The 15310-nt window shown below is 36.4% G+C and overlaps 3 protein-coding genes across 3 annotated transcripts; 2 read left to right on the plus strand and 1 right to left on the minus strand.

The window, feature by feature from the left end:
* The first annotated feature begins 205 nt into the window (after positions 1–205).
* On the plus strand, positions 206–4399 carry LOC103844940. Its single transcript, XM_009121767.3, has 7 exons — positions 206–2070; positions 2181–2321; positions 2546–2911; positions 3238–3483; positions 3565–3657; positions 3725–3925; positions 3989–4399. Exons 1-7 carry the CDS (start codon positions 1744–1746, stop codon positions 4202–4204), a joined length of 1590 nt encoding a protein of 529 aa, XP_009120015.1. The 5' UTR covers positions 206–1743; the 3' UTR covers positions 4205–4399.
* A 468-nt stretch (positions 4400–4867) lies between these two features.
* Positions 4868–7465, plus strand: LOC103844941 (polyadenylate-binding protein RBP45A). Its single transcript, XM_009121769.3, has 7 exons — positions 4868–5220; positions 5310–5775; positions 6410–6471; positions 6561–6691; positions 6786–6879; positions 6957–7124; positions 7233–7465. The coding sequence occupies exons 1-7, from the start codon at positions 4954–4956 to the stop codon at positions 7233–7235; spliced, it is 1191 nt and encodes a 396-aa protein (XP_009120017.1). The 5' UTR covers positions 4868–4953; the 3' UTR covers positions 7236–7465.
* Positions 7466–7715: 250 nt separating this feature from the next.
* LOC103844942 (DEAD-box ATP-dependent RNA helicase 32) lies at positions 7716–11005 on the minus strand. Its single transcript, XM_009121770.3, has 8 exons — positions 10466–11005; positions 10111–10386; positions 9611–9934; positions 9297–9488; positions 9066–9221; positions 8554–8975; positions 8322–8473; positions 7716–8217 (listed from the first exon to the last, which is right to left on the minus strand). The coding sequence occupies exons 1-8, from the start codon at positions 10847–10849 to the stop codon at positions 7889–7891; spliced, it is 2235 nt and encodes a 744-aa protein (XP_009120018.1). The 5' UTR covers positions 10850–11005; the 3' UTR covers positions 7716–7888.
* Between the last annotated feature and the right edge of the window lie 4305 nt (positions 11006–15310).

Here is a 15310-nt window from a genome sequence, read left to right on the forward strand (position 1 = left end):
TTCACCAAAACATCATGTCTTCTCTTTTCTTTGCCCATTATAACCTATTTCCCCAGTCTTCTGTCTTTCTGAAGCTGATTTTGTTTTGTCTTCATTTGCATATTGGCTTATAAACTGAAGCAATGGTTCAGACATGGTTGAACTTAAGCTATTGGTCTTGCTTTTGATGCGCGTAACAAAGACCAAATGAGCTCCTTTCGTTAGAGCTTTCAATTTCTTTTCTTTTTTCCCTCTTTGTTTTTACTAAGATTTTTGTATAAAAGCTAGAAATAAAATAAAAATGAGTATCAGTTCGCAGACTGTTAACTTAAAAACCTGAGAAGAATATCAGTTTACCAGCTTAAACTGGGAAAGTGTTGGAAGTAAAATGGTATACGTAGTTTCCTGATGAATGTTAGCCTCAGTAACAAGGGGTGGTGATAGTTCTTTATTGTATATTCTGTTTACCTATTTCTACCTTTTGTTTACTGTAGTAGTAGACGACCTATTGAAAAATGCAAATAGAAGTATGTCAGCCTTTTGCTCTCCATTTACTTCAGTTGGGTTTAGTTGTTTTAGTAGATATTAATGGTACTGAATCACTTGTCATTCGATGCTTTTTCCAAGAGGGTCTTGCAATGATTGATGATGATCTCATAAAGATGGTAAACGCCGGTATTGGTTCCATGCATGTGTTTCTTTTGTTTATGCGCATCCAATGGAGTTTATACTTACGATTCACACTTTTTTGAGTAAAATCATCTGTAATTGGCTGGCTAGATAGTAAGGAATTATGTTTATGTACATGAAGAAACGAATCTTGTGGTGCTACATTACTTCTGCCAGAATGTGGAGCCATTGTCATAGCGTTAATAATGCATACGTAACGTTAATCAGCAGTGCTACGCAACGTGCAATCTAGGCTGTGGATTGGACATAAACCACTTCAACGCCTTTATACATAACAGATTTGATTTTTGTTGCTTTAAAAATACGTCTTTTTAACTTCTTTAAAGAAATTGGGAATATATTATTGTGACGTATACGTGAAACATACTTCAAGGATGTACGCTAGTTAGATGATAGCATTCCAAGGAACATTCTCGTGATTTTATAATGTTTTGGTGTACGCTAGATTATCTTTTATCTATATGACTATATGTGAACCTATGCGATATGAAATTATATGTTATTAACATATTAATAATATTTGGATGATTTAATCTTATTTTTCATCTATTTGGACAAAAACGTTTATTTGTCACCATCTGTAGATATCTATTTTGTCACAGAATGCTTGCATTGTCAAAATGAATAATTAATTACGATTCAAATGTATCGATCATTTTATGAAAAGAATAAAAATTGTATCGATCATATGTGAAATATATACAATAGATCATTGTTACCAAAACAATCATAAATCAATTACTAATGCTAAAAGAAAAAAGATTATAATCACTAATTATATGAAAACTTGCTTTTAAGAAAAATATTTGCTTATATTTTAAAATTAAACTATAAAATCAAAAACAAGTGAAGTAAGAGAAAATAAACAATGAAATGAAAGCAGAAATGAAAATGAAACTTCAGTAATGTTGCTATTTAGACAAATGTTGATTACTGTTACTTTCAAAGAAAATAAAACTTATTATAAATATAAATAAAACAATGTTTCGTGGGAGCAAAAAGCAGCGATATTTTGCTATATAAATAAATTTGTTTAAATATTTATCGTGGAGAAACTCTGAACGCAAAACGGACATGGCGTCTCCATCTTCCTCATCATCTTTCACGCTTTCCTCTCTGTTCGCCACCGCCGTCCTAATTCTAGTTCTCTCAACCGCCGTATCATTGAAATCGACGTTACACCCTCGCGACATGCTTCCACATTTGCCAAGACAAGTCTCGTGGCCCATCCTCAACTCCCTTTACGGCGCAGCCGATCTGCTTCCCACTTTCATCGGAACAGCGAATGCAGGAAACAACACCGTCAAGTGGAAAGGAGCTTGCTTCTATGAGAACACAGCTCATATGGAGTTTCATAACAAGTCCGGTAGCAAGTTTGGTGGAGGCACGCTTCACATTAAGGCACATTCAATTTGCAAGAACCGCTATTTTTTGTCGGTGATGTGAAACTGTTTTGTAATGAATAAATCCTAAAGCTCTGTTTCTTTTTTTTTTGGTTTGTGTTTATGAAGGCGGATAAAGCACATAGCTCGACTTGCATGGATCTTTATGTCTTTGCAACTCCATATCGTGTGACATGGACTTGGTACTTCATTTCACGGCCACACACTGTAGAGTTCCCTGAATGGGATGGACAAGCCGAGTATGATTACGTAGGATGGTTCTTTCTTGTGCTGCTTTATCATTTTAGTGACCTTTGTGCATGGCCGGGGGTCTGATGAAACATTCCTCTTGCCCCCCCAAATTTTAAATAGCTATTATATATATCGTATAGCCTCCAAATTGTCAAAAAAAAAAAATATTAAGATTAATCTAAAAATATTTATAACCCTTTAAATTTCAGATCCGCTTGTTGATGGGTTCTTGTGTATAACAGGTTAAGAAGAAGGGAGTTTCGATATTCCTGATGCACGCAGGGATGTTAGGAACACTACAAGCACTGTGTGATGTTTTCCCTCTCTTTACCAATACTGGTTGGGGTGAAAGCTCTAATCTCGCGTTTCTTGAGAAGCATATGGGGGCTAAGTTCGAAGCTCGTCCTGAACCATGGGTCACCAAAGTCAACACTGATGATATCCACTCAGGTGATCTACTTGTTCTATCCAAGATCCGTGGACGTTGGGGTGGTTTTGAGACCCTTGAGAAGTGGGTGAGTGGGGCTTACGCTGGTCATTCAGCTGTCTTCTTGAGAGACACACAAGGGAAGCTGTGGATTGGTGAGTCCGGTAATGAAAACGAAAAGGTAACAAGTTGCATAAAACTTTACTCCATTTGTTTCATGAAAATGTCGTTTTAACATATTTTTTCTTGTTATATAAAGAATGTCAATTTAGAATTTCATTACAATATATACATATTTTAAACTTAATATTAGTTACAAAAGGTTTTGAGCTTCGCAATAATTTAATTATCTAAATTCTATTGGTTAAATAAACGTATGAATTTTAATTATTTTTTTAATTTATGTGAAGAAGGTTAAACATAATATTTTTTATGAACCATAGTGAGTATTTTTTATTAACTACAAGAAGACTTTTATGTTGAAGTTTGGTTGTTATTTGATCATAGGGAGAAGATGTAATAGCGATATTACCATGGGAAGAGTGGTGGGAGTTTGAACAAAAAAAAGATGACTCGAATCCTCAGATTGCATTGTTACCTTTGCATCCTGATGTTCGTGCTAAGTTCAACGTTACTGCTGCGTGGGAATATGCTCGGAGCATGGATGGTAAACCATATGGTTATCACAACTTGATTTTTGCCTGGATCGATACCGTTACTGCAAACTACCCTCCTCCTATAGATGCTCATCTTGTAGGTTTTTCTCAACTTGTTTCTTGAATCTTCTTGATACTTTATTATTGGAGCTGATCTTTTTTTTTCTCTCTCTTTCAGGTTGCCTCTTTCATGACTGTTTGGAACAAATTGCAGCCTGAGTATGCTGCTAATATGTGGAATGAAGCCTTGAACAAGCGTCTCGGAACAGAGGTATCAAAACTTGTGTCCTTGTTGTACTTGTATCTATCCTTATCTAACATGTTTTAAATTGATGCAGGGTCTTGGTCTTCCAGATGTACTGGTGGAAGTAGAGAAACGCGGATCTTCTTTTGACAAATTACTAACTGTACCTGAACAAGACGATTGGGTATACAGCGATGGTAAATCAACCTCGTGCATTGCTTTCATCCTTGAAATGTACAAAGAAGCTGGCCTATTCGGCTCATTGGCTAGTTCTATTCAAGTCACAGAGTTCACGGTAAGAACCAATACATGAGTCTATGTTACCGGGTCCTCTGTTAATACTTTCAAAATTTTGCAGCTAAAAGATGCTTACATGCTCAACTTCTTTGAGAACAATGCAAGCCGTCTTCCAAAATGGTGCAATGACAATGACAGTGTGAAGCTTCCTTTCTGTCAGATACTTGGGAAGTACAGAATGGAACTTCCTGGTTACAATACTATGGAACCTTACACCCATATGAATGAACAGTGTCCATCTCTGCCTCCAAAGTATAACAGACCAGGGAACTGCTAAAACCCATTAAAATTCAACTGTTGTCTTTCCTCGTATATATGTTTGTTAATACCAACTTTTTTTTAACTCTTAACAACTTTTAATTTGTTTGTAAATATATTGATAAGGTTTGTTGTAACCTACTGAAACTACATATTATGTAATTATTTATATTATTAAACACACAAAATGGAATTAAAAGAAATCTTTTGAACATTTCTCTTGGTTTGAAATTCAAACGATCACACACAATGGCACTCAATGCGTGTAGTGGAAGCAATTTTATAAGAACTGGGGGTTTAAACCAAGTTGATTTGGTCTAGTGGTATAGGAGCTCCAGCTGGAGTGCTCGTCCATGGGTTCGAGACTTGGCCACTACAGAATTTACATATGAGCTGCAGACCGAAGACCGTTACACGGTGAGCCACATGGTGATGTCCTGGCAGCGTCCATGCTGACTTCGATCTCTAGTCTGGACTATCTCGGTGGAGCCAGGATTCTCGGTTAGAAAAAAAAAAAAAATTAATTACTTCAGTCGCCGATTCAAAGATCTAACTAAACGGCTATTTGAATTTCACTGTAACAACTAATGGGCTAAGCTGAATATTAAATGATTGAGCCCATCTAAAGCCCACAGTACCATTAGTAAAGAGTCATTCATATAAAGGAAGCGATGAGACTAATCAACGTGTGTCTTTAAACTTTCTCTTCACCGAGATTTTATTCCTTTTACGCATTAGCGACAAATCCCCCTTTTCTAGGTCGTCACGATGCAGCAGCCACCACAAAACGCCGCCGGAGCAGGGCAGCAGATCCCTTCTGACCAGCAAGCCTATCACCAGCAGAAACTCTCGTGGATGATGCAACAGCAACAGGGCCAGCAATGGAACCAGCAGTCAGCGCCGTCACAGGGTCAACAGCCCTACGGATCTCAGAATCCAGGATCCGATAACGAGATTCGCTCCCTGTGGATCGGCGCCTTGCAGCCGTGGATGGACGAAAGCTACATCATGACCGTCTTCGCTCAGGCCGGCGAGGTAAAATCTTGTGAAAAAGTTTTTAGTCTTGGTGGAGAGGTTGTGACACGTGTATCGATTGAAATCTTGATTCTTGTGTGTTGTTTCAGGTTCAATCGGCTAAAGTGATTCGCAATAAACTGACTGGTATGTGCGAGGGTTACGGATTCGTTGAGTTCGCTAACCACGCTGCAGCTGAGCGTGTGTTGCAGACATACAACGGTACTCAGATGCCTAACTCTGACCAGACCTTCAGGCTGAACTGGGCTCAGGCCGGGGCTGGTGAGAGACGCCAAGCTGAAGGGCCTGAGTACACTATCTTTGTGGGCGACCTGGCTCCTGAAGTTACTGACTTCATGCTCGCGGAGACGTTTTCGAATGTGTACGCGTCTGTCAAGGGGGCTAAGGTTATGATGGACAGGAGCACTGGACGGACGAAGGGATATGGGTTTGTTAGGTTTGGGGATGAAAGTGAGCAGATGCGTGCGATGGGGGAAATGAATGGTCAGTACTGCTCGAGTAGGCCTATGCGTCTTGGTCCCGCTGCCAACAAGAAGCCTCTTGCAATGCAGCCAGGTATGCCTTATGCTTGCTTGAGTAGTTTTATTTTCTTTGTTGATTGCCTTTCTTTTGTGAATGTGTGTTCTGTTTGCTAAAGCTTGTTCTGAGATGTCTGCTCTTTGTTTCCTCTCGGTTTGCACATAAAATGAAAGCATCCGTGTAAAAGGTATTAAGATCAACTCCTGTTGTCTTAAAACAGGGGAACAAGTGGCTCTCTTTGGGGGGAGCCTGGAACTGACTTCAGCTTAAAATGATCCCACCTTTTTGCGTGGCTTCATTTAGGTCAGTTGGTTATGTTTTCAGAAGATTTTATACACAAACTGGCTTCATCAGCATACAGTTTTGAGCCTTTTTATCTTCAAATTATATGTTCTCTTTGCAAAATGCTTTTTTATTTATTTTCTAAATTTATTGTACTCCTTGAGCTTGCCATAGTTTGATATCTGTTCTCATCAATATCTGTATCAATGATCCTTGAGCTGTTTTTTCTTTGGTTTCTCTGAGTGTTGATGTGTGAATGTTATTTGCATGCGTTATTAAAGTTAATATCTCGTGCTTCAGTTTAGTCTCCTTATAGTTGTTTCACCTTGTTGAGTGGGGTTTTATGCAATATAATAGTCTTTATCCTTCTCTCATTTGTTATTTGCAGGCATGTATCAGGACACCCAAGGAGGAGGAAATCCTGGAGAAAGCGATCCAAGTAACACAACTGTGAGTAGTTAGTTAGTTTGCTATATTTTTCCACAAAAATATTTGGTTTTCTTTTGCTTGAATGAAAGCCTGATGCGTACTACTTTCAGATATTTGTTGGTGCTCTGGATGCTAGCGTTACAGACGAAGAATTGAGGGCAGTTTTTGGTCAATTTGGAGAACTTACTCACGTGAAAATACCTCCGGGGAAGCGTTGTGGATTCGTTCAGTATGCCACCAGGTATAATTAGTCACATGTGCCTTTCGCCATGAATTCAAAACCATGCTCGTTCTTGTGTTGCACACTTCATTATTGTCTTTGTCATATGCTTCAGGGCGTCTGCGGAGCATGCACTTTTAAATCTGAATGGAACACAATTAGGTGGACAAAGCATCCGTCTTTCATGGGGACGTAGTCCGAACAACCAGGTTTGTTTTTTTTTTTTACCATAATAAATTGAGAGTGATTTGAAACAAAAACATAATAATGTTTAAAAACTTTACAGGCACAGCCTCATCAAGCTCAATGGAATGGTGGTGGTGGATACTATGGATACCCTCCACAGCCGCAGGGCTTTGAACCATATGGTCATGGAGCTCCTCGTCCTCAGGATCCTAGTGCGTACTATGGTGGCGGTTACGGTGGCTATGGCAACTATCAGCAGCAACGGCAGGTAACGCAATTACTACTAACAAATAATAATCCTTTCTATAAGATTTTACCAAATGTGAAGAACTTGTAAGTATGTTGTTCTTATCGTTGTTTTCTTATTTCAATGCAGTGAAAGATCAACAACACCAGCTTTTTCTACCAAAGTCTTGGACAATGGGCAAAATATATATCAGTCATCGTTGAGTCTTGATAGGAAATTAGATTTAAAAGTGTTTTGTCTTTTACATGAAGTGAGTATGGTTTTGCTATTGGGTTAATGTTGTGTTCTTAAACCAAAAAAATAATAAGGTTGGATTTGCTATGGACATGTTTATTTAATGTTGAAACTCTGTTTTTTTAAAACATTTGTCAAAAGTATAAGAATTGGGCAGACCTATAAACGGCCATCGAGATATTCCATGACAAAAGGGTATATGAGTAGGTTCACGCACAATGATGCACAAAAAGAGGACACGGTGAGATAACAGTGGTTTCTAGACAGACGCAAGCGAAAATAAGAATCAATCTTTTAACATAGTAAAGATGATAACACAACTAATTCCCTCGAAAGATTTTGATCCGGCCCTTCCCTAGAATTTTATCAGAAAACTGATTCGAATGGTAAAGTTAAGGTTATATAAATAATTGTTTGTAACACGATTTGATTGACAAAGAAGAGACAAAACTTGTAGGAAACTATCACATTGGTTCATAAAATGAAGTGCTTCCTTGGGAGAATCGGCGAAACGGAGCCTAGACAGACAAAACGTTTCCTATGTGACATTTTCATGACTGCGTTATCAGTTTGAGAGCCATCTCCTCAAGCTCAGCTATGGAGATGGCATCTGTGTTGATTTTTCCTCCTTCCTTTTCTTCGTCTCCATCACCATTATCATCAAAGTACATCTTCTTCGCTCTTTTGCGTTTTTGTCCTGTTTCTTCTTCTGATGATGCAGAGCCTTCTTCTTCTTCCTCCTCCTCCATCTCTCCTTGCTTCCTCTTAATCTTTTCTTTCATTCTCTTCTCCCTCCTCTTTTCCCTCTCCACTTTCTTGTCCTCATGATCCACTTTCCTCAGTTGCTCCCCCAGTTTCTTATAGTAATCCTTCCTTGCCTCTGCCAAAAATCAAAGAACCAATTCCATCCACATACGTTGTAAATAACTGTATCATTGCTAGTTTGTGGGAACAGAATGATAACATAACTCGAGCTTGCTTTACCTTCATCAAGGGCAACTTCAGTCTCAGTTGTGGCAGCTACTATTGCCAAGGGAGCCACTGGATTGCCTTCCTCATCAAACTTGACCCTGGACCCACTTGGTCTGTGCTGGCTGATCTTCAGCTTCTTGTTTTTCGAAACCCGAGTTCCTGGCCTGAAACTCAACATGAATTTTATTCAAATACTGGATTTGAACGAACACAGAAAATAGTACATTATGTAAAACACACATACATGGGAACTCCTTCGTCCTTGTTTGATTTTTCTACTCCCTTTCCCTCTTCATTTGGTCTCAGAGGAAAATCCTCTTCCTCTAAATCTTCACCTAGAAGATCCTTCTTCACAACCCGAGTAGGTGCTACAACATTATCCTCATCATCATTCTCCGGTTCAAGAGCGATTGAACTCTCAAACACTCCTTTCTTCTTCGTTTTAAGGTTTGCGAATCGGATTCTAGGAGTAAATGGAAGACCAAGTGAAGCAGAGAAGTCCTCAATGGACAGCTTCGTCACGTCGAAAATCTCCTTATCTCTTCTTTTGTGAATGGACCTCAGATATGTGATGAAGGCTCTCTGAGCAACAGTTTGAAGATCTGGAAAATTGACTAACAAAGAAGCCAAGAGTCTAGAAACCTCCTGCAACTTGTCACTGTTTGCCTGTGTTGAACAAAATCTTTCAAAGTCAAATACGTTTTCTACTACAGACAGTAGAGAGTCGAGAAAATTGAGGAGGACGGGATCTATTACCTTGGTGACTCTTACAGGAATTCTAGCTTCTTGTAATCTCTCAACCATTTTTTCCTCAGAAGGTGTTAGAAAGAGGAGTGACTTCCCTGAAGCATTGAAACGAGCTGTACGCCCAACTCGGTGAATATAAGAAGCTACATCTTCAGGACAATCCACCTATCACATTAATATGATGACATCAAAAGAAAATTACATAGTATTGCAATTCTGAATGTTGATGATTGATATTACCTGAACAACCCAGTCCACAAGCTTGTCAAAATCAAGACCTCTGGCAAGAACATCGGTACAGAAGAGAACAGATTGTCTCTCAATGAACTGAGAGTACACTCCCATCCTTTTCTCTTGGCTCATTTTTCCGTGAAGGCTCTTCAAAGGTATTCCAGGCCGGAGCTTGTTGAACGCTTCATGAACAAATTTGACCTATCAAAAGAGTGATATCTCTTCATCAATCTCAAGATAAGACAAAAGTAGCAGAATAAAAGCGAACAAAACTATCTTCCAAGTAGATGATTCGCAGATGAAAAGAGGTAAACTTATGTAACCTGTTTCTTGGTGGATAGAAAAACAAGAATCCTGTAATTAAGATGAGATTTGATGAAGCTCCATAACATGTCTAGTTTCTTTTCAACTGGGACAATTATTACAGTCTGCGTCAAGGTAGTAGGGGTAGCTGTAACAGACTCTGCATGTACACTGATGTACTCGGGATCTCTCAGACTGAGCCTTGCTAGATCCTTGACTTTCTTCGTTTGGGTCGCAGAGAATAGCAGAGTTTGCCTGCGCTTAGGCAACTGCGAGATGATAGGATCCAACTGCCCCTTAAATGCAGAATCAAGAACACGGTCGGCCTCATCTAAAATCAGAATCTGCAAACAAAAGAGTACATCTATTACATATTTTGAACCCATAAGAAGACTAAAGAAATCAACCAGACAAGGGAATGCACATCTACTAGTTCTACAAACCAACCATCATCCTAATGTGAATGCACATCATTCGATGTAATAAACTATCCTTAAAACATGAAGAGAAAGCACAAGACCTTGAGATTGGAACACTCGAAGTTTGGAGTCTCATCCATATGCTGGAGAAGCCTACCGGGAGCACACACCAAAACATTCATATGATTAACCCTCTCCTTCTCAACATCAACTCCTTCACGACCACCAATCAAGAGCCCAGCACTGAACTTATGAAACTTGCCAACTTTATTCAACACACTGAAAGTCTGAGCAGCTAATTCCCTAGTCGGAGATATGATGATACACCCAACTCCATCTTCAGGACCCCATCTCTCCTTGTGCAGCTTCTCCAGCACCTGAAACCACCACAACAACAACAATCAATTAACATGAAACAAAGATAACATAAAGGAAGAAACTTTACGAAACCCTCACCGGAATAACAAAGGCGAGAGTTTTCCCCGACCCGGTCCTCGCCGCGCCGAGAATATCTCTTCCGCATAAAGCGTGAGGCAGAGCGGCTCTCTGGATATCGACCATCTCAACGAACTTGGCCTCTTTCAGCCCTCGTTTCGTTTTGTCCGATATCGGCAGCTGATCGAACCTCCTTACGCCGGCGTAGCACGAGAAAACGGCGCCGTTTTCGCCGTCTTCGAGCTTTCCGATCTTCGCGTCTTTCGGGAGAGGGCCCAGAGCGAGCGGGTTGGATCCTGAATCGGGTTTTTGGGATTCGATCCACTGTTCGAGGAAGATGACTTCTTCGGCTTCGTCGAGGCGCATCTGCTTCTTCATTCCCCTGGTCTTCTTAGGTCTTCCCATCTTGGCGGTAAGCACGTGAGAAAGAGAGAGAGAGAGAGAGAGAGAGAGAGAGAGAGAGAGAAAAGCTTTCTGGCGACTTTGAGAGGATTAGAATTTGCAGTGAAGCTAAGAAAATTAGGGTTTTAGAATATGATAGAGAGAGAGAGAGACCTCAACAGGCTTCAAGGGTTTAACTACGATGACGGTTTTTGAACTTCACAAAAACTTGATCAACCTAAACTGATTTAGGCCCAATAAAAGCCCACCTTAGGCTTTTCTTTTCCCTCTTTTTACTAGGGGTAGGCACTTCGGTTATTTTATCGGTTCGGTTCGAGTTCGGTTCGGTTTGGTTGGTTCGGTTCTAGAATTTTTCCAGCTGAAGTAAATCATAGTTAGTTTGGTTTGGATCGATTTCGGTTCAGTTATGTTTGGTTCGGTTTATGTTCGGTTTGGCTTGTATTCGATTCGGTTCGGTTTAATCGGATTTCTCTTAGTTTATTTATTGTACAAGAAATCATGTTTTAATACATACATGTATGGTTGTCATGAAATAATCGCGTTGGACATAATCAAAAATTAAGTATGTAAATTAAATTCAATTTAATTAGACTTGGCTTAGGTTTTAATTTTAGGGTTTAAAAGTATACGGTATTGAAAAAAAATTAACATAGAAATTATGTGGGCTTAATGACGAATATTACAAAAGTTAGACGAAGTGTCTTGGAAATCAAATTAAATTAGGATTTAATTCGTGCAAAAGGAAATTACGTGGGCTTAATCTTAAGATTTTAATATCTTGATATTACTAATATTTTTAATTTAAATAATTATAAAAAAACTTCGGTTTATCGGTTCGGTTCGGTTTAAACCGAACTGAATTGAACCGTTCGGGTTGGAAAAATCTGAACTGAAAGATTTGAAATGGAATTTGGTTTGGTTCGAATCGGTTTTGGTTCGGTCGGTTTGGTTCGATCGGTTCTGTTCGGTTTTTTTGCCGATGAATCGACGATAATGCATTTTTGAGAGTGGATCATACAATTTTTTTTTTTTTTTTTGTAAAAGTCCATCATACATTTTTCTTACCTCGAAACAAATAATAACCCCTCACATTGATCTTTCTGATAAAAAAAATCGACTTTTGATTTGCTTGAATTCAATTATCTTGGATATGGCCGATACAACCACCAAAAGATAATTAGTCAAAAAAAAAAACCACCAAAAGATAACAAACCACTCTCTTCAACAGAACCAATGCAAGAACCAGCAAGGAAATCAAACCAATACAACCACTTTACTGATCATTCTATTAGCTTGGTTGTTCTTTAAAGTTTAAATCTTATTAGAAAACTAATCTTATTACCATTTATTTTTTTAGCTTAAAAGATTTTGTTTTATTTTATGTGTAATCACTATTTTTGTGGCTGCCTTTTGTAACTCTCACAATTTGTTTGTTTTGTTTTAAAATATTCTAATGCTTCTTTATTATTATGTTATAAATTACAAAATGATTATTGTAACGCCCGACCCGCCCACAGCTAATGGGCCACCCACGCCCGCTCTCTCGGCCTGTGGGCCCCATCCCATCTGATGGTCGGTCGTTAATTTTCCAAAGGCTCGAAATCATTGTTTACTGACCCTGCAATCACCACCCGACCTTTTCCCATGCTTTGGCCTCACTCGCACGCTATCGCGAATCACTTCCCGATAGGTCACCCATCCTTCCACTACTCCAGCTCAAGCACGCTTAACTCTGAAGTTCTTTCAGGATGTGCTCCGGAAAAAGGTAAGTCAACTTTGGTGACATAGGTAGCCAAATCAATTCTCTTAAGCCTTTCCGTATATCACAACTCGGGATGTTACAATTATATTGATAATTTTACAACCAATATCATGTTTGGTTTTAGCTGTTTATTTGCACCACCTTAAGATAAATTCACGCTTGACGATTAAGTAATTTTGTATAAGATTTTCTCACTTATTTACAAAATTGTTAATAAATTATTTGTCTAAAACGAAAAAACCGATAATTAGATGTACAGTAAAAAGTTCTATAAATTATAAATATTGAGACTTTTTATATTTTATTAATTTATAGAATTATTAATTTACAAAAATTTCTTTCTTAGATTTTTATTTATTTTAAGATATAATATTTCTAAAATTAAAATATATATTTGATTTTAATGTATATACATTAATTAATATTTTGAAATTCGACTTTATATTAGTTTTATTATATTATTTAGTGTATATGAAATATGTTTCATAAAATTTAAATGTGTTTTAGATATAATTTTACTACATCTGATCAAAATATATCAAATGTTAAAAAATATAAATAAAAATTCATTATGAATATAAAACAAATAATATAATGGTTAGTTTGTACTTATACAAAATGTATATACATATAAATTATTAATTTATAATTTTAATGAGACTATCTATTTACTTAAAAAATTTAAAAAATTATTATCTTATTATTTTATCGATTTATGTCATATTTTAAACATGTCAAAAATTTATTAATTTATAATATTTATGTATTTACCGAATATTAATATATAGATTTTCTACTGTATAAACATCCTCCTATATATTAAAAGAGAAGTCACTTTAGTGATTTCTGGTGACGTGTCGCTCATAGGTGAAGTTTCAATTTAATTGTTATAATTTGATTGGTCGATTGTTCTTAATTTTTATTTATTTAATTTAGATCTAAAAATTTAAAGTAAGTCTAAAATCATTTAACACCACTTACCATATAATCTAAAGAATATTACAAATAACAATTTATGGAAACTAATTCTCGAAATTATAGAAAGATTAATAATGTTTTATTTATCACTTTCAATATTTATAAACTATAAAATATAATGAACGAAATTTATATAAGATAATTATAATAGTTTTATACTCTACTTGATGAATTGTATTCGAATATAATTATATAATAACTATTTTAAATATAACAAAATCCAAACATGTTTATTAATATTATTTTAAATGATTTATCGTTGTTTAAAGAATAAATTTATCAGAATTTTAAAATAACTTATGAATAGTTTAAATGTAAGTTACCTTATTTAGTTTGCAAAGTAACTTATGAATAATTTTTTTTCTTGCGCAAGTTGCAAAGTAACTTATGAATAGTTTAAATGTAAGTTACCTTATTTATTTTAAACATTTATTACCCAAGTTATTATCACATTTATTAAAATTTTAAATGCCAATTTACCTTAATGTTTCTAAATTCTTAATTCGTTTATAATGACTTACCTTATTATAATATAAAATTCCCAGTGAAATAGTTAATAGGAGGATAACTTTCTTTAATCTATTTCAATATTTATTGTGAAAAATAAATATAGCAACGTCATTTATTTTTGAAAGGTCGACAATATAGAGTTGTCTTATTGAGAATAAGCATTTCTTGCGCAAGTTAGTATCACATAATTCGACTTTTAAATCTTTCTAAATTGTTAATTCATTTTTAATGACTTACCTTGTTTTAAATATGCATTACTTGCGCAAGTTCTTATATATATTAAATGCAAACCAGCTTATGACAATGTAGAGAGTAAAAAAAAAAAAAATTGCCCTAGGGCCCCTAGCAGTGTTGAGCCGGCCCTGGTAAAGATACATGACGTATTGAGGTTAGGATTCTTCACTTGTGGAGAAATTACAACAAAGATTCCGGAAACACCGTCGAAATGGTTTTCGTTGATAAAGAAGTAAGTAGATTACTACATTTTTTACAACTCATAATCGTCTTTAATCTTTTTTCTCAATCCAACTCATATAACTTTATCTCATCTTCGTGTAGGGGACAAGAATTCATGCTTCAGTTGGTGAGCAGCTCATCAAACAATTTGAAGGGAAACTAACCGAGGGCGATGCAAAGGTCGTCTAGTTATTCAAATTGTACGATGCTATTGGTGATTATCGGACAACCGCGCATCCGTATAAAATTGGCTTCTTTCAAACAAATTTTGTTGGAACAGCTGATGAATTTCCGAGTGAAGTTCCGGAGAAGTATTTTGTGGATGCGCGGTATGTCAATTTAATATTTTGACTATTTCAATTTAATATTTTGACTATTTTGCGGATGCGTGGTATACCTTCACAGCTTACGAATCAAGTATTTCGACTATTTCGATGACGGTATGTCAATTTAATATTAGTTTTTCAATAAAATTTAGAAACTTATAGATCTATCAAATAATGTTAACCCGTCCAATTGCTTACAAAATTTAAGAAATTTTTGCAGGTTTCTCATGGATTTTGGTTTGTTTATCGAGAATTGTGCTTCATAATTTATATTATTTATGGATAATATTTTCAATTTTATTATATTTTCTTTTAATATGTCTACATAAATTTTTCGATATTATTTATGTAAAAATAATATTATTCACCTAAAATAAAGAATTACAACATATATACAATACAATTCTAATTAATGATAATATAAAATCTGTT

The sequence above is a fragment of the Brassica rapa genome, chromosome A10 (assembly GCF_000309985.2).
Source record: "Brassica rapa cultivar Chiifu-401-42 chromosome A10, CAAS_Brap_v3.01, whole genome shotgun sequence".
In the NCBI taxonomy this organism is placed as follows: Eukaryota; Viridiplantae; Streptophyta; class Magnoliopsida; order Brassicales; family Brassicaceae; genus Brassica; species Brassica rapa.